This window comes from Hyaena hyaena, unplaced genomic scaffold (assembly GCF_003009895.1).
Source record: "Hyaena hyaena isolate Hyena2069 unplaced genomic scaffold, ASM300989v1 scaffold_56, whole genome shotgun sequence".
Lineage (NCBI taxonomy): Eukaryota > Metazoa > Chordata > Mammalia > Carnivora > Hyaenidae > Hyaena > Hyaena hyaena.
This window is the reverse complement of record NW_024080688.1, coordinates 473,227-493,178: the sequence shown is the minus strand read 5'-3', so window position 1 is coordinate 493,178 and position 19,952 is coordinate 473,227. Positions and strand designations below refer to the sequence as shown.

General features: G+C 36.6%; 1 protein-coding gene across 4 annotated transcripts in view; it reads right to left on the bottom strand.

The window, feature by feature from the left end:
- TMCC1 (transmembrane and coiled-coil domain family 1) overlaps positions 1 to 19,952 on the bottom strand; it is a 244,387-nt gene that overhangs the window by 110,198 nt on the left and 114,237 nt on the right. The window contains exon 1 of one of the 4 annotated variants that reach the window (XM_039231306.1): positions 9,069 to 9,220. The exons of the other annotated variants lie outside the window; for them this stretch is intronic. Coding sequence (XP_039087237.1) covers positions 9,069 to 9,107 — 39 coding nt within the window. The 5' untranslated portion in view covers positions 9,108 to 9,220. Of the gene's footprint in view, positions 1 to 9,068; positions 9,221 to 19,952 lie in introns of those variants that run through there. 4 annotated transcript variants of the gene reach the window in all.

Sequence of the window (19,952 nt, the reverse complement as noted above, 5' to 3'; positions counted from 1 at the left end):
TACCTCCATTTACTATGTTCCATGTTCTTTCTAAGTTAGAATATACATAGAATGTATACTAGATGCTCTAAAATTTCTTAAAGTCCCAATGGTCAGGTATTATTGAATACAATGATTAATAATGTCATTTCATAAAACTCAAAATTCAAATAATCATTCACCACTATCTAATGAGTAGCACTGATCAGATTTCCAATTGTGTCCAAAGAGAATTTGTTGAGATCAAACTTTGTGGCTAGTTTCCTAAATCTCAACACACATATATACTCTACACCAAAGAGAGAATGGGCAGTTACATTCAGGTGTTATTTGTATAATTTCATTGTTTATCTTCAAATGATTAAAAAACAGGGAAAGAATATTAGACATGTATATTAAGAGTCTGCAGTTAAAATTCGACACACTAAGCAATAATATTAAAGAACTTATGTACATCATCTCAAAGATAGTTTTCTAGATTTGCCTCTCTGTTCACTCCACAAAAGTTAAGCCATGTAGGCTAGCAATCGCATTACCTTGGTTAAATTTCTCCAGAAGAAATATAAAATCTTAGATTTTGAAAGGATGTTCATATTAGTATTCCCTAAAAGCTGATACTGTATTAAAGTTTCCAGTAAAGACAAAGTGATGTGTTTCTTATAAAACATTTGATAGAACCAACGGAAATTTAATGGAAATCCTGTGTTACCACAAGGCAAGTTCCATTTGCATGATATTCTTTTTAGTTGACGCATTTTGCAATGGGTCCATATACATGTTACAGGTCCATGTATAGAGCAGAGGTTAAGTTATAACTAACCCCGTGTCCAAAAGAGCAAATTTTTCTTTTCGTTTTCTCATGTAAGTCAAAATGATTAAAACAAATCTGAATATTTCATATTATTTTTACATGGGTCTTCTATAAATATATAACAAAATGTGTTTTCTATCTTTATACAGCATTCCCAAAATATGCTTTCAGAATAGTATGATTAATTAGCCTAAAGAGGTTCATTTAAAGAATTTTTAAAGGGTTAGTGATTCTATACTACAAAGTTATGTGTTACAAAGAAAGGTTATCTTCAATTTGCATGGATGACTAGGAGAAAGTACCAAGCCTAGAAGAATACCATCTTTCAATCATTAACCTTTAAGTTAACTATTAGCAATGGTTTTCACTAAAAAATAATGAGCATGAAATTCATGTCTACATTTTGAACTTTTAACACATTTGACTAGAGCTATTATTTAAGAAAATATATGTGGCAAATAGTTTTAAAAAGCAAGTCTACGTTCCACTCCCAAGTGTTGCAGGCAATCACTGTTACCTATCCAAAAGACAGCCTGTGTACATATAAAAAGGGAGGGAGGTATGTGTGTATTTTAAGTCATAGCTTTAAAGAACAGTCACTTCTTTTCAAATATACTTATGGAATGGAGTACCTGCCTGGCTCAGTCAGAGGAGCACGCACCTCTTGATCCCAGACTCATGAATTTCAGTATCACATTGGATACAGAGATTACTTAAACATAAATAATATAGCTTGAAATCTGGAATTGTGACACATCTAGTTTTGCTTTTCTTTTTCAGGATCACTTTGGCTATTCTGGATCTTTTGTGGTTCCATACAAATTTTAGGATTATGTGTTCTAGCTCTGGGGAAAATGCTGGTGGTATTTTGATAGGGATTGTATTAAATGTATAGATTGCTTTGGATACTATAGACATTTAACAGTGTTTGTTCTTCTAACCCACAAGCATGGAATTCTTTTTCCATTTCCTCATGTCCTCTTCAATGTCTTTCATAAGTGTTTTATAGTTTTCACAGAACAGATCTTTTACTTCTTTAGTAGTTATAGGTATCTTATTATTCTTGGTACAATTGCAAATGGGATCAATTCCTTTATTTCTTTTTCTGCTGCATTGCTGATGTAAAGAAATGCAATAGCAATGTTTATAGCAACATTATCAACAACAGCCAAACTATAGAGAGAACCCAAATGTCCACTGACTGATGAATGGATAAAGAAGATGTAGGGTGTGTGTGTGTGTGTGTGTGTGTGTAATGGAATATTACTCAGCCATCAATAAGAATGAGGTCTTGACATTTGAAATGATATGGATTGAGCCAGAATGTATTATGCTAAACAAAATAAGTCAACCAGAGAAAGACCAATACTATATGATTTCATTCATCTGTGTAATTCAAGAAACAAAACAGATCAACATATGGAGGGGGAGAGAAAAGAGGGAAACCAACCTTAAAAGACTCTTAATGACAGAGAACAAACTATGAGCTGATGGAGGGAGGTGGTTGGGTGATGGACTAGATGGGTGATGGGTACTAAGGAGGGCAACTGTTGTGATGAGCTCTGGGTGTTGTATGTAAGTAATGAATCACTGAATTCTACTCCTGAAACCAATACTGTACTGTATGTTAACTAAAATTAAAATTTTAATAAATAAATAAATAATTAAAAACCATAAAAAATACTTATGGAATATAACAGTGAAAATACCATCACCTAAAATGCTTAAATTAATACAGTACTTTACAGTTTTCAAAGCATTTTCAAGCATATCAGCTCACTGATCTTCAAAACTAGCAACTCTTGGTAAAAAATATTTCTACCTCAAAGAATCTTCTAATTGAGTCATTTACTATATCCATCTTTCTCAGGAAAATAAAACTCAAATCAACACCAAATGATAGTTGTTGTATACATTAAAAAAAAAAAAAGCTGGGGCACCTGGGTGGCTCAGCCCGTTAAGCATCTGACTCTTGGTTTTGGCTTAGGCCATGATTTCATGGTTTCATGAGGCTGAGCCCCATGTCTGGCTCTGTCCTAGCCGTGCAAAGCCTGCTTGGGATTCTCCCTCTCTCTCTGCCATTTCCCTGCTCACGCTGCCTCTGCTTCTGTCAAAAATAAACAAACTTAGGGGTGCCTGGGTGGCTCAGTCAGTTAAATGTCTGAATTCAACTCAGGTCATGATCTCATGGTTCATAAGTTCAAGCCCTGCATTGGGCTCTATGCTAGACTGGAGCCTACTTCAGATTGTGTCTCCTTCTCTCTCTGCCCCTTCCTTACTTGTGCTCTCTCTCTGTCTCTCAAAAATAAATAAAAACATAAACAATTTAAAAATAAATAAATAAATAAATAAATATATATATATATATATATATATATATATATATATATATATATTTAAAGCAACACACTTCCAAGGAGATTAACTGTCTTCTGTCAGTAGCACATTCCACTTTTCCAGATCTATAGTCTATAATTTACCATAGTTATTAAAATTTAAAGAGTTACCATACACATACTTCTAAATCAGTTTCTCTATTTTAGCCTAATATTGCCAATATATTTGAATAGGAAAGCCATTTTCTACTCATTACCTAACCCCACCACAACCATAATATACAGAACTGATCTTACTAAGGATCTCATTACATTAACAGAAGACAGGTTCAGTCTTCCTATTTTGGTCATGTAATACATCAGAATGATCCTTCAATGCTGATGATATCACTACTTGATTTAAGTCTCCTAAAAGTGCATTAATGATTCACAGGAAGATATAGCATTTAACTGCTGGCTAAATAAAAATATCAACATATTTCCCAGTATGAAACCAGTTTATGTCTGAAGTAACGGAGATAAAATTAAATCAAATGGGCCTTAAACAAACAAAGAGGGATGTTGTGCACATTTCCATGACTTAAAAGCATCCATTCAGTACAGACTCCTTTGCCTATGTGTTTGAAGTTTTAAATTACATATAATACTACACTGTACCCATATAGTACTTAGCATTAAGTGGGTTCAAAATGCTTTTTATTTATTTTTTTTTAAATATATTTTTTAATGTTTTATTTATTTCTAGGAGAGAGAGAGAGAGAGAGACAGCATGAGCAGGGGAGGGTCAGAGAGAGAGGGAGTCACAGACTGAAACAGGCTCCAGGCTCTGACCTGGCAGTCAGCACAGAGCCCGATGTGGGGCTCGAACCCACGAACCGCGAGATCATGACCTAAGCGAAAGTCAGACACTTAACCGACTAAGCCACCCAGGCGCCCCTCAAAATGCTTTTTAAAAAACTGTGGTAAAATCTATATACAATTTACCACTTTAGCCTTCAAAATACTTTTTAAATGTTTGTTTATTTTTGAGAAAGAATGTGCGTGGGTGCACAAGTGTGGAAGGGCCAGAGAAAGAGGGACACAGAGTCTGGGACACAGAGTCTGAAGCAGGCTTCAGGCTTCAAGCTGTCAATGCAGAGCCTGACGTGGGGCTTAAACCCACAAACCGTGAAATCATGACCTAAGACGAAGTAGGACACTCCACCAATTGAGCCACCCAGGAGCCCCAGCCTTCAAAATACTTTTAAAAGACCCTAATTAAGATGGAAATGAAAGATCGCTCTTCCTTTTATTGATAAGAATACATTCACAGAAAAATTATGTAAGTCATATATATTATCACCAAGTCATAAATCCAAATGAAATCAAATAGAACTACAAAAGAAACTACTTTAAAAAAAAAAAGTAAGTTTTTATTAAGAATTCAAATTAGCAAATACCTCCCTAAATCTTAAGTTTCTTACGCAGATACAAAACTGATATCAAATAATAGGACACTGCCAAATGTAGGAAAGGCAAGAATAGCATTGTTAGACAATAATATTTTCAAGTGCTCTACAAGTCTGGATTAAATAATTTCAACAAATCAATGGAAGAACAGGAGGGAAAAAACCCACATTAATCTCTTCACAGGCCAAACCAAGATATAATGGTATGATTTTTATCTTCTAAGTTTATCATATGAGAAATTTTAATATAGAAAGAGAAAGCACTCAAACCAAGTAGGAAATAAATGTGTTATGAACTGAAAGAGAATCAAGTCATTAATTTGCTGTTATTTTAGTTATCTTTGATCTGGAAAGTACATTCTGTGTTCGTATACCTGTCCTAAAGAACTTAAGCCTCCCATAAAAAACGTGAACCCCAAACTGAAGTAACTATTTAGATTCATATCTAGAAAAGTAAAGTCCATGTTATTATCTTAGAACAAACTGTACAGCATTTATCTTTCATTTTAGAAGGGTCAAGAAACATCTGAGCATATTTTCTTACATATTCATAAACAAACAGTGGAAGGATAAATAAGAAACTAGTCACCTAGGGTGGCAGGGATATTAAACCAGTCAAAAAGACACAGTTAAAAGCAATATCTCACAGGTAATTTTTCATTTTTGAACTTATGAAAATCATTACCATTCAAAAGTAAAATAAAAAGGGCCTGGGTGGCTCCATTGGGTTAATAAGTGTCCGACTCCAGCTCAGGTCATGAGCTTGTGGTTCATGAGTTCGAGCCTGGCATCAGGCTTTGTGGTGACAGCTCAGAGCCTACAGCCTGCTTCAGGTTCTGTCTCCCTCTCTCTCTGCCACCCCCCCCCAAACCTGCACTCTTTCTCTCTCAAAAATAAATGAACGTTAAAAATATTTTTTATAAAAAGGAAATTAAAAGGGCTTAAAACCATTTTTCAAAGCCTCCTCAGCTTTTATTATACCTTCTAAAAAACTGAAGTTTCTGGAAAAACTGATTTAGCACAGAGCCCGATGCAGGGCTTGAGCTCACTAGATATGAGGCCAAGATCAACAGACTGCACCACCAGCTGCCCCTCTATTACTGATTTAAAAGATTGGGGAGCGGTGGTTAGAGTCAGAGTGACTTAACACCTTCTGATTGTATAACTCCTCATATTTCATCTCTTCAACATTATTATAGAAACTCAGGAGTAACTTTTTCTTCATAACAGAAGTTTCTTAAAAGGCAGTACAGTTCAAAGGTTCACATAAATGCATGCAGTTAAGCTTCAAACTATATATAATATGCCTTTATTAAATAAACTATCTTATTCAAATCAATGTTTTTCTGGCTGAAGAAAAAAAAACTTCAATCGCAGGAAACACTTAGCAAGTTTATTAATTTAAATCTTACCAGATACTAATTTCAACTGCAGGGGAAAGAGCTGCTCTAAGGAAGTTACCCAAGTTACTTACTATACTGTTTTCTATAACCATGTATAAACATATGGAGAAACATCAGTGACCGTAACAGTTAGCTGACTAAAACACCAGAAGTTTAGGGAGACAGCTGGTGGGTGGAAACACAATCAGTTTGGAATTAGACCTAAATTTGAACCTGACTCCACCTCCTGCTGATTGGGCAAATGCTTTAGCTTCTCCAAACTGATTTCTTTAATGACAAAATAAAGTTGATATCACCTAACCTGAAGTTTCATGAGGAGAATTACATGGTAAATTCATACTGGCAGGTTCCAGACTATTTTGACTAGCTCATACAGAGGACTTAGGGCAAAAAGAAAAAGCTTTTCTTAGTATTTTTGAAGTCACATGTGAGAAAGCTATGCAGAAAGAAAATAATATAGGGTGCCTGGGTGGCTCAGTTAAGCACTCAAACTTTTTATTTCAGCTCAGTTCATGATCTTGTGGTTTGTGAGTTTGAGCCCAGAGTCCAGCTCTGGGCTGACAGTGAGGAAGGAGCCTGCTTAGGATTCTCTCTCTGCCCCTCCCCCACTCTTGTTCTCTCAAAATAAATACACTTAGAAAATTATTTAGAAAAAAAAGAAAATCTAAAGGGCAAAGAAAAGAGAACTTTTCTGGGAGTCAGGTAACTGAGATCCAGTCAAAAAGAATAAGAGAGCATCTCTTTTTAAAACTGAAGATTTTTACTTCATCTATTTCTTCGTTTATTTCTTCCTTTTACAAATTCAGATGCGAACATCAGTAGCCTAGAGGAATCATCCAGGGAAAATATCCAGTGTAAGTAAACATGGCTATCAAACTTAAAATAAAAAGAATCTAAATTAGATATTAGGTTTAAAATCACTATAAACATTTATAATTATTTTTTTCAAAAACTTTCCAACAGAATTTATAGATGATCACGAGTACTTCTTTTTGTTAAAATAGGAAATTGCTTTTTAAAATATAAGATCATCTTAAGACAACTGTATACCTGTGGAAGATTACTTATTACTGGCAAAAATACTCGTTGCTAACATTGGAATCATATGAAATTGCCATTATTCAACTGTTTTTGACCTACAACAACGTAATTTCACTTTCAGTGTTCAATGTGTGCCAAAAATACCATACACTGGGTTAAGACAGGTCCTGTGATTGCAGGTAACATATGGGTATAGCTGAAAAGACAGAATAGAGGTACAGTGCCTTCATTGCAAGAACATTAAAGACCTAACTATTCATTTGTCTTTCGTATTTCAGCACCCATATAGACTGAAATGATTAAGAATACTATTTTTCAATTCATTACTGAACATATACTATATATTAAGGGCACGTGATAGAAAACAAATTTCCGTAGATTTGATCCTATCCATTTAGGGTGGGACCTAGAAACCACCTTAAAGTGGAGGGGAGGGGTGTTTAAAAAAAGGAAATAAAAGAGGTTACCTCTTTGAATGTTTTTTATATAACGTGCCTTTTATTTCTTCATGTTACAGAGAAGATGTGCCCCTGATTCTCCCCAAAAAGCATCTTTTCTATAAATCACAGCCAGGTATAAAGCATACAGTATATAGTATAGTGTGAGAAGAGTAAAGTTCGAAAAAGAACTGGGAGAGAAATATTAGTAGCAAAATACCTAGAATGAAATTATTCTCTAATTAGAAAATTATCACCTGGCTCTGAACTATTTCAGACACACTTGTGCAGAAAAATCACTGTCCTGAGAATCTCCACTTCTGCTTTTTAAATGTACTACAGATCTGGAAATATATAAACTAAAGGTTGTTCTAAGAAAAACAAAAAATGATTCTTTTTATTGCTTACAAGAAATCTGGAGGTTTCTTGGCCCACTACCCCCAACACACACACCTAGAACTAGAGGAAGAGAAGCAAGGGAAATTTATTTTACTACTCATAAAAAGTCCCTTGTTAGGCTTGACGATCCAAGAAAAGAGATGAAATTTGACATGTGGATGGACCCAAGAGCATTGCTCATTTCTGCCTGAATGCACACATTCTACACTGAGGTCACCTTTGAGGAACTAAAAGGTTTTCCCTTAAGATAATAACACATTTCAGTATTTAACAATTCTGACAAACAACCGAGAAAGTGAAGAATGACTACTGATTTACTATTTGTTTAAGCTTCTGTCTGTAGGGAATGAACTGTGACATAATTCAACCACTAACTGCTACATTTTCAAAACAGACTTAAGAACAGAATGATTTTTGAAATAAAGCTCAACTCTCAGCCCACCTCTTTCCAAACGAGTTTCTGCATTAGCTACGTAGAGAACTCGATGACTGGGTCAAGACAGGGCTGGCCGCAGCTAGGGCTGATTCAGAAAATCGGCAGTCCCTCTTCCAAGAGAGCTTTGTCTTTTTTTTTTTTTTTTAAGTTTGATTTCCTTAGGTTAATAGGACTTTCCCCTCAAAACTGCACAAATGAAACCTGCTTTTTAAGCAGAACTCTGTAAAGATTTGATTTGTGAGCCTACTGGTTACTGCTTTGCACATACTCCTTCATTAAGGATGTGAGTTTCCTAACTGCTCATTTTAATATTTTCACACAGGCCTTGGCTTACTGAACTATTGTATGGAAGCTGTGTCCCTGGTTTTATACTAAATTTTGTACAAAAGCACGGATTCCACAGACCAATACGGGTTTTTCATCTTGGTCAACAAGCTGCTAGATTAATTGCTGATTAAAAATGCACTTTTTACCCACTATTCTCTTTCACGCACCCCCTCTTGGAAATTGTATCTCAGAAGCAAACTATAACTTCCTCCACATTCAGGGAGGCCCACTTTGGTTCTAGGAGAACCAAATCTGGAGTTGCCAGCGCAGTCAGTCTGAAACCTTTGTGTCTGTCAGAGGAAAGAACAAAAGGCAGCGCTTCCTCCCCTGCCCCTCCTCAGCTCTGGAGGAAGGCAGGCTTGACAGAACACTTCTAGAGAAAAAGGAAATCGCGCCGAATCTAGGGAGAGTTCCCCCTAGACAAACACACAAAGCTACCCAAGCTACCCACCTTGGATAGCTGCCTCCTGATGCTAAAGCGTTGAACCATGGTCACCCTGAGTAATCTTCAGACAAAGCAATCCACGAAGGGAAGGGCTTTTTTAAATAACAGCTCCATGGAAAGGTCGGTGGCAAACCATTCTGAAGACTGTCACAGAAGTCCCAAGATTTTCCCTGGCAGTCTTAGCAAACTTGGAACCACTTCATTGTTCCATCGGGAGATACCGCAAAGCCTACATCGGAGAGGCGGGCGGGCCGGCGGCGGGGAGGGGCGGAATCCTGGAGCGGCTTCGCCCAGTGCCAAGCTCGCGAGCACTTCCTGTGAGTCAGCCGCGAGGGGTCCAGACAGAAGGACCACCCCTTCGCTCTCCACCAGATCTGTGGCCCAGGATGCCGCCGTGGTGCCACCTGAGACTCCGGCGGGGGCGCGGAGGGGGTGTGTGCCGACCCGATGTTCGGGTCCGTGTGGCGGGGAGGAGCAGAGCTCCGAGGTCAGGAAGCATCTGCCTCCAGCAGAAACCTGGCAACTGCAACAATCCCTCCCGCCCTCCCTCCCTCCCAGTGGAGGAGGTCCCCTGCAAAGAGCGACACCCCCTTCTCAACCTCCACCTCAGGTGCTCTGCTGGGTGAAGCGGTGGGAATACAAGGAGGTGGCAAAAAGCCCCGGACTGTACCAGCTCCGGAGACTCCTCCCAGCCGGCTCAGCAGCTGCAAGGCTTTGTCTAAAGTAATTGGCCGAGCCTTTCCTCTTATTCACAGGGAGGAGTCCCGCCTCGGGAAGGAATGTCAGGTGCAGAAAGGCATACTTCGTGGGTGACTTCAACTTCATTAGAGTGACTTCAACTTCCTTACCAAGTTAAACAAACTAAGGGTGCCTCCTGAGGTAATTGCATTCTCTCATTAGAACAATGTAATTTTCAGAAATCTACACACATAGCAAAAGGAACAGCTCAGAGTGAACTAATGTAGGTAGAAGTATGAAAATGGCAATCCTGAGGGCAGATGCAAAGATAAAAAATATTTTGCTATGGTTTGCCAGTCTCTCCCTATTTATTTGATTCTGCTTCCAGATAACCAATGTAAGGATAAAGATTCATTTTAGTGAAAATTTCTGCTCCTCTCTGAATTATTACTCTTAAATTATTTTAAAAACAGACCAGAACAGAACTTCCTGGCATATACTAATGTTCCCTGCTCCAATGACTCTCAATTCTCTGTAAATGTGATTACATTTTATGCTACATATAGCTTTTGTTGTAATGAACCTACTTTGTGCAAGCCCTGTGTTAGGCATTTCACATCTATTATCCCACTGATTTCTCAAACAACCCAGTGCAATATGTATTAATATTCCAACTCTTCAGATAAGTAAAGCAGGAATATTCTCTCTAAAACCTCAGTATTATCATGAGGAAACCATACAGCGTTACTAATTTTTTTCCTTTGGGCAAGAAAAGTAAAAAATGAATTTGAAAAGACCGATCTTAATACAATGGTTAGTCTCAACTATGCCCTTGTCACAGACTACCAGTTTCCAATTATCACCAAATATAATGTACAATTTTTAAAACTTCACCTCAAATATCACACGTATATTTCACAATATCTTAGGAAGAGAGAAAAGATGTACCAGATTCAAACAAGTAACAGGATGCCACAACTCCAAAAAAGTCACTCTAACCAAAAGGTATGTATAAAAACTATATTCCAAAAACCTTAAATGGAAAAGGGATGAACATATTTAAACTTTTTCTGAAAATCCAAAGCTAGGAAAATTTTGTGACCAAAAGCGAAGACTCCTTCGTATGTAAGGTTCAGAGTATGCAATTTAACCTAATATTTAAGCTGACTGAAATTTAAATACAAGTGGAAAGTAGGCCGATAGAAAACCTGAGTTTTGTGTGGGTTTTTTTGTTTTGTTCTTTTTTCAAATGGTGAGAGTGCCAGTACCTCCATTTTTTCCTATACAGACTGAAACCAAGTACTCAAAACACTCCTGGGAACAAAGGAAGACCTAATAAGATACTGGTATGGAAATAATGAAGTTCCTTACAGAAAGACATACTGTCTCAAACATAAACATGAGGTATTTCTAGTAAAGTCAACTAGAATCACAGATAATTGCTAGAATGCAAAGAATTGGAAGATTCTTTTTAACCTGCATCTCCAAAAGAAAGAGGAAAAGTAATTAGAGAAAACTGTCAAAAGTCTACACATCCAGGTACACAAAAAATATCAATCATGAATTGAACAGGATATAAATCCTCAAAGTTCCCAGATACACATAAAAAGGCTTATAGACTAAAAGAATGGTGTCTTCATTCTGAGAGGAACTTATTTTTTGCCTATTAAAATAAAGATAAACCTCTAATTGTTCAAATGCAACAAGACCTGTTAAAAATCATTTGAGTGTATGATTGCAATCCAGTCCTTGATAAGACAACAAAACACTGAAAAGATCTTCAATAAACATAGCTGTTAAGGGGGAAATCTCTGAATATGATCTATTTTGAGGTGTCTGGCAGCACTTTAGATGAAAATAGTGGACCAACATCAAACGTTATGAAAAGATAAAAAATAAAATGTATGACCTAGAGAAAAATCAACAGCTCTGCAATAATTCTTTCATTACTCCAAGACCTGAATAAACAATGTAATTTTCAAGTCAAGTCAAGTAAGCTGTGATTGAAAATCCACATCTCCTATACTCTATGTGGAGACAGACAGAACTGTCCATGGGGTTCTTCATCTTTTTTGGATCACACACTTTTTGTGGATCTGTTAAAAGCTACGTACTCAGTCACTGGAATGACATACATGAAATTCATGAATGAACAGACACAGTGTTTTTGACACAATTCCAAAGGATCCATGGCATGGATTCCCCTAAAGCTTGTCCACACATCCCATTTTAAGAACTCTTGTTTCCATCATAACTAAAAATGAGATGAACATCAATCACTAAGCAATCCTGTCTTCTACTTTTCCTATAAGTAAGTAGTTCTAAGATTTTGGAAACAGAAAAAAGTCTGCCTTTACATGTTGGCCCCAGCTCCCATTACATTTTCCTTATGTGTTTGTCAAACACAAGTCTACTTCAAAAGCCACAAACAGTCTTTATGAAATGGTATTTTATTTTAATTTTTATGATCTTCATAGAAAAACCAAGAAAAAGATTTTATTCTCCTTGTTTCATGTATCATATATAACCCCACAATTATCTTACTATTACACTTTTACCTGCTGTAAATCTATAAACCTATTTATGTATGCTTGTTTTACCAAACTAGGACTACACTGTTTTCTGATTTGCTTTATTACCAAAAAAGAAATATTCCAAAACAATCAACAACCAAAAACATACAAATACTTGGATGAATACTAATAAAACTTAAGTAATCATCCCAATTTAGCTGGTTTCTGTATTCAAAACACTTGTCCCTCCCTTTGCAGCAACTTCATTCTTAAAATTCTTTCTAAACTCATTTTTAGAATAAGTTGATATTAAAGTTGTATACTACTGAATACCATATAATACAAACTACACTTCTGCAGAGAAGTAAACTAAAGTTCAAAGAAGTTTTCAAATTTGACTCTAAATCACAGAGTTGGTATTAAGAGTCAGAACTCAAAACCCAAATACAAATTTTACTACATTGCTTTTTTCCATCACATCATGCTTCCTATTTTTAATAAACTAAAACACATTAAAAATGAACACTACTTAAGATATCCATGCAGTAAACTTTTTTTAGAAACTGAATAATTATTCTATTTTAAAAATGTGAACCTTTACACTTTAAGTTGAATGAGTTTCCCTAAAGCCTGGCACAACTTAAGTAATATGCTTACAGTTCCTTTCCCTATATCCTTAGTGTCATTCTTATAATAGTGTTATATTAAATAAGTTATACTGGGCAAATATTATTGTAAGTTTTAACCAGCGTCCTGTGATAACCCAGCAGAAATAACAGTGCCAGCTACTAGTCAATAAAAATAAGCCTAAATTTAAGAGGCAAAATTTCATTATGCAACACCCTATCATTTCATAAAGCCCCCTTTACTCATGCACTAAACCAGTTATGACACCCTTTACTTTTATGGAGGTCCTAGTAAGGAAACAGAAAATCAATTGTCATAAATGTGGCAAGTGCTATAATAGCAAGAATAGTAATGACACAAGGAAGGAATGATGAACCTTTATGGGACAAAAAAAGGTCTTAAATCTGGAGTCTTTAAGGTTGGAGAGGAATTGGGGCTCCTGGGTGGCTTAGTCGGTTAAGCGTCCGACTTTCGCTTAGGTCATGATCTCGCGGTTTGTGGGTTCGAGCCCCGCATCGGACTCTGTGCTGACTGCCAGCTCAGAGCCTGGAGCCTGTTTCAGTCTGTGACTCCCTCTCTCTCTGACCCTCCCCTGCTCATGCTGTCTCTCTCTCTCTCTCTCCTAGAAATAAATTTTTAAAAAAAAATTTTTTTTTTAAAAAATAAAAAATAAATAAAAAAAAAAAAGGTTGGAGAGGAATTTTCCAATGGACAAAAAAGGAGAAGGGCATTCCATGCAGCAAAAAAAAAAAAAAAACCCCACAAGTTAACACAGAGGTGTGATTCAAGTGGTCAGTAAAACTTAGTTTTTCACATTAACAAGACAACATGTTTTACCCTGGAGCATTCAGAACATTTTTTTGTTTGAGGAATGGGACTGTAGACTGTAACAAAATTAAGTCATTCCTCCTTTCTAAATTTCATGTTGGTTTACCATTTTTTTCTACAAATTACCCAAATGGGAATAGCCCATCATTAACAAATAATAATGTGATAGGTTCACTCTTTATGTAAGTTATGACTCTTAGTTACTGTCTGCATTTAAAGCAAGGAGGAAGGAAATCTATTTCCAAAAAATTCAGTAAATCATGCTGCCAGTTTTGGACTCACTGTGGCAATTCAACCCCATTAAATGATACAAGGTTTCTATCTTGCAAAAATAAATTTCATTTGGCAATCCCACATTTCATCTACACAGAACAGATTAAGTAACTTGTGTAGTTATTTATAAAAGCCCCAAGCCACTGCCATTATAAAGAACTCTGAAAGTGGTATAATTTACCAAGTAGTAAGAAGTTAAAAGATGTTGAAGATCAAAAAATTTGAATACCTCTTGTATTCAATTCCATTAACTAACTCATTTTGATGATTGATTTAAAGAGCAGCCAACCACATCAAAAAGTATTTTTATTTTGATGAACTGGGCATGGCTCTTTCAAAAATGCTAAATTAAGGCTGCCTCCTTTTCTATCAGCAATATTTTAGGGTTTGCATTTATTTCCTCCAAAAAAAAGTCGTGCCATGCATCACCTGCAGTAAATATATACAAGGGGAAGGGAGAGAAGGTAGGAGAGAAAGAGAGAGGAAAAGAGTTTATTATGCGCTTAGCAAGTGCCAAACAACTAACAAGACTATTATTTACTACATTGCATAGAGCCCTCAGTAAGATTATATGTACAGAATAATTAAACACTACAAAAACAACTCCTCCAAACAGTTTACAAGGTGTTCCAACACCTTGTCTCCAGACATCTCACACTACTTTCAACTTGGTAACTCCAAATCTCAGCTTAGAGGTCTACTCCTCTAGGAAAGCCTTCTCTATCAACCCTCACCAACCTTTTATCCACCTCACCAACTGATTCCTTACTACATGTACAGTAGTCCTCCCTTATCTGTGGAAGATACTTCCAAGACCCCCCAGTGGATGCCTAAAACCATGGATACTACTGAATCCTATACATGCTATGTGTTTTCCTAAAGTACATACTTATGATAAAATTTAATGTATAAATTAGGCAGAGTTAGAAATTAACAGCAATAGGGGCATCTGGGTGGCTCAGTCAGTTCAGCATCTGACTCGTGATTTTGAGTCAGGTCATGATCTTAAGGTTTGTGAGATTGAGCCCTGCATGGGCTCTGTGCTGGTAGTATGGAGCCTGCTTAGGATTCTCTCTCCCTCTCTCTCTGCCCCTCCCCGAGTTGTGCTTTTTCTCTCTCTGTCACAAAAATAAATGAAAAAAAAAAAAAAACAAACCCAGCAATAAAATAGATTATAACTATACTGTAATAAAAGTTATGTGAATGTGCACTCTTTCAAAATATCTTAACTGTACTCACCTTCTTTTTGTGATGATGTGAGATGATAAAATGTGTACATGATGAGATGAAGTGAAGTCAATGATGTAGGCATTGTAGCATATCATTAAGCTACTACTGACCTTCTGACCATAGAGCAGAAGGATCATCTGCTTCTGGGCTGCAGTAAAAAGCAAAGCCACGGATAAGGGGGACTGCTATATTATAATTTGTTCATCTGCATCTGCCCTATCAAAACATAAGTTTCTCAGGGGCAGAAAGGAGTCTTCTGGAACCTATTAGGTCCTTAGATATTTATTGAATAAATGGCTTTAAAATATAAGGCAGTGTTCAATGGCTCTATACAACTTCAAAAGTTTCCAAGACATTGTGGTTTTCCCTTGCTCTCCCTCAGCCATAATCTCCCATACCCACAAAACCCCTGATCTTTTCACCTAATTAATTCTACTTACTCTTCTATTCCACTCTTGTAAGAATTAATTTTATTAACCATTTTTTGTCAATTATTTATCTCCCATTTATGAAAAACTTTTTTTTAATGTTTTATTTATTTCTGAGAGAGAGAGACACACACACACACAGCATAAGCAGGGGAGGGTCAGAGAGAGGAAGATACAGAATCTGAAGGAGGCTCCAGGCTCTGAGCTGTCAGCACAGAGCCCGATGTGGGGCTCGAACCCAGAACCGTGAGATCATGACCTGAGCCAAAGTTGGACGCTTAACTGACTGAGCCACCCAGGCACCCCATGAAAAACTTTATAATTTAGTATTTTCCAATAAAATATTTCCTGTGAAAATTCAGAAAATACAGTAAAATATAAAAAACACGAAAACTTTGTTCAAAATATCACCATACAGAAGTAACTACTACTAGTGTTTTGATGGATTTTCATCTGGGTTTTTTCTTGATCTTTAACTACATAAGTAATTTATGAATGCGTAATTGTTGTAACCACTGTTATCCATTTATCCTTCCTTTACAATGAAGTTATATACTATTTACCCATTAAAAAAAAGTATGCTGTGTTGGGGTGCCTAGGTCGCCCAGTCAGTTAAGCATCTGGTCATGATCTCATGGTTCATGAGACTGAGCCCTGCATTGGGCTTATGCTGACAGTGCAGAGCCTGCTTGAGAGTCTCTCTCCCCTCCTCTCTCTACCCTCTCCCCAGCCTTGTGCTCATGCACGCACACTCACTCTCTCTCTCAAAATAAATAAAAAACATTTTTTAAAAAGTATGCAGGGGGGCACCTGGGTGGCTTAGTTGGTTAAGCGTCCGACTTTCGCTTAGGTCATGATCTCACGGTTGGTGGGTTTGAGCCCCGCATCGGGCTCTGTGCTGACTGCCAGCTCGGAGCCTGGAGCCTGTTTCAGTCTGTGACTCCCTCTCTCTCTGACCCTCCCTTGCTCACGCTATCTCTCTCTCTCTCCTAGAAATAAATAAAACATTTTTAAAAAATTTAAAAAAAAAAGTATGCAGTATTATCTTCAGGTTAGCGTGATTTCTTAACTAATATCACAGTATACGTATTATTTAAAACTACCTTTGCTATAGTCTGAATGCTTGTGTCCTCTCAAAATTTATATGTTGAAATCTTAAAGCCCAATGTGATATTAAGAGGTGAGGCCTCTGGGAGGTACAACACTCACTGGGTGGGATTAATGCTCTTGTAAAAGAGATCCCATAGAGCTCCTTAGCCCCTGCCAACATGTGAGGACACGACGAAGAGTCTACAACCTGGGAGAGGGTCCTCATGTTGTGCTGGCACCCTGATCTCAGACTTCCAGCCTCCAGAACTGTGAGAAATAAAATTCTACTGTTTATAAACTACCTAGTCTGGTATTTTTTTCAAAGTAGCCTAAACAAACTAAAATATCAGCTTTTAAAAGTTCAACAATTTACTCAGAAAATTTTGTTGGAATATATGGATCCATATATTGCTATATAATATTTCATAGTAGGGACAAAACAGTTTAGTTTATTATTCTCTTTTTACTGATGACCATTTAGAATATTTTTCATTTTTACTAGTATAAACAATACTTCCTATACATGCCTACTTCTGAACATGTGGTATTTTTTCTCCAAGACAGATACTAAGATATGATCCTACCCATTTAAGGTCCAGCCCAAACTCTACAGAAGCCAACCCTGTCTACTTTAGTTCACCATCATTTACGCTTCTGCATCTGCAGAACTCACAGCAATAGTTCTTACACCTTTGTATTTGCTACTTACGTCCTATACTGTAATTTTGTTTTTTAAGCATTAAGCATAGGATTACATCTTATACATTCTGTATGCCAACTCTATAGTATCTTAGAGTAAACAATAAATACTTGTGGAGTGCCCTAAAAACCTTAAAAGAAACCATAATCTTATCTGGTAGGATAGATATATAACTGTTCCATTACCTTATTTCTTTATTTCAATATAAAAGATCACATACAAACTTTAATGTTAAAATGAAATATTACTGCTTTAGCCCTCATTTTCTCCATTTGTAGACCTCACAAAGGAGAAAAACAAATGCCTTACTCATGTCCAAAATACTGCAACTCCCTTTTAATTTCATGTCTTATGAAGAGAACTATTATATGGCAGAATTTATATTTCAAAAAGTGATACGAGGGAGAAAGATACCAACAGATTGGCAGACTAGGTAGATATAGGCCTTCCTTCTCCCATAAAGGCACTGAGTTAACAATACATGGAATAAAATACTGTTATGAAAACTCAAGAAAATGGGTGAAAGCTATGGCACCCATACACGGTAACATGATAAACAAGACATGATAACAGTGTAATGTGTAGGAGAACCTGTAGTGTTTGGTGCACCCATTCATCCTACTTCCCCTGCACAGCACAGTGTGGAAGACCCACAAAGAAACCCCCCATTGCCAAGGTTTTTCCTTCAGGAACACAAACAAAACAGACTAAATGTCCTACATTCTGGTTTGCCTGAGGGCTGCCTGAAGGACCCGGTTCTGTCTTGCCTGACTCAAAGCACTGCAATGATTGGAACCATAGTTGGATGATGCTACAAATAACAGGTAAGCAGCATCTTAGATTTACATTTCTGCAGGTAAATGCCAGGATGGGTTAAGATCACAAAAGGTTTGGGAAGTCCTAGAACCTCCAATCAGGCTAATTAGTGAAGATATTCCTATGCAGAAACCCAGTACACAAAGACTGGGATAGATGGTTGTTTTTCAAATGTCCAAATCTCAGCACAAAATACACACACACACACACACACACAAAGAAACAGGGGAACTTGTCGTAATTAAAAGAACAAAATAAAACTCCAGAAACAGACCTTAAAGACCTACTTAAAGAACACATTATCTGTAAGGTACCAGACCAAAAATTTTAAATAAGTCATAAAAATGCTCAATGAACTACAAGAGAACAGAAACAACTAAAAGAAAACAGGAAAATGAGAATATCAGCAGAGACAGAAACTATAAAAAGAAAAATTCTGGAGCTGTAAAGTACAAGCAACTAAATGGGAAGTTTCACTAGAAGGGCTCAACATCAGCACTGAACAGGCAGAAAAATTGGTGAACTTGAAGGCAGGTCATCTGAAATCAAAGTCAGAAGAGCAATAAGAATGAAGAAAAATGAACAGAACCTAAGGAACTTATGACAGGGAAACTATCAAGCTGACCAAGCTTTGTATTATGGGAATGTCACAGATAGGAGAGAAAAGAAAGGAACAGAGAGCTTATTTGAAGAAAAAGTAGCTGATAACTTCCTAAATCTGAAGAAAGAAATAGACTTTCATATTAAAGTAGCTTAAAAGGCTCCAACTAGGATAACTCCAAAGAAAACTACACTGAGACACATTTTAATCAAATTTTCTAAAGTCAAAGACAAAGAGAATCTTAAAAGCAGCAAAAGCAATTAAATTCATCACATACAAGGAAGCTTCCATAAGATTCTAAGATTTCTCAGCAGACACTATACAGGCCAGATGGAATGAAACGATTATTCAAAGTGCTTAACGAAAAAAAATTTCAACCAAGTATATTGTATCAAGCAAAAATGTGTTTGTTTTTTAAAGGAAGGGTAAGTTAAGGCTTTCCCAAATAGGGGTGCATGGGTAGCTTAGTCGGTTAAGTGACTGACTTTTGAATTTGGCTCAGGTCATGACCTTGTGGTTCGAGAGTTTGGGCCCCGTGTCTTTTTCTTCTGTCCATTTCTTCTGTCTGCAATGACAGTGCAGAGTCAGCTTGGCTCTCTCTCTGCCCCTCCCCCAACTTGTGCTTTCTCTCTCTCTCAAAATAAATAAACTTAAAAAAAAAAAAAAAGACTTTCCCAAATAAACTATAGCTGAGAGACTAAACTAATAAACTAAAGCTGGGGAATTAAAATGATGAACTGAAGCTAGTTTGTTGCAATTAGATCTGTTATACAAGATATGCCAGAGGAAGTCCTTCAAGTTGAAATGGAAGGACAGTAGACAGCAACATAAAACTGCATAAAAATATAATGGTCTCTGGTAAAGGTAAATACATGAATATAGTAACACGTACATTCTAATTTTGGTGCATAGAATTTTAATGACAAAAACATAAAAAGTACATAAGTCTATGTTAATGGGTATACAATATGTAAATATGTAATCTGTGACATTAATAACATGAAGTAGAGGGTGGTGTTGTAGAGTTTCTGTATATGATTTAAATTAATAGTTTAAAAAGCAATGCTATCACTTTAAGAAGTATTATGTAATTGTAATGATCACCAC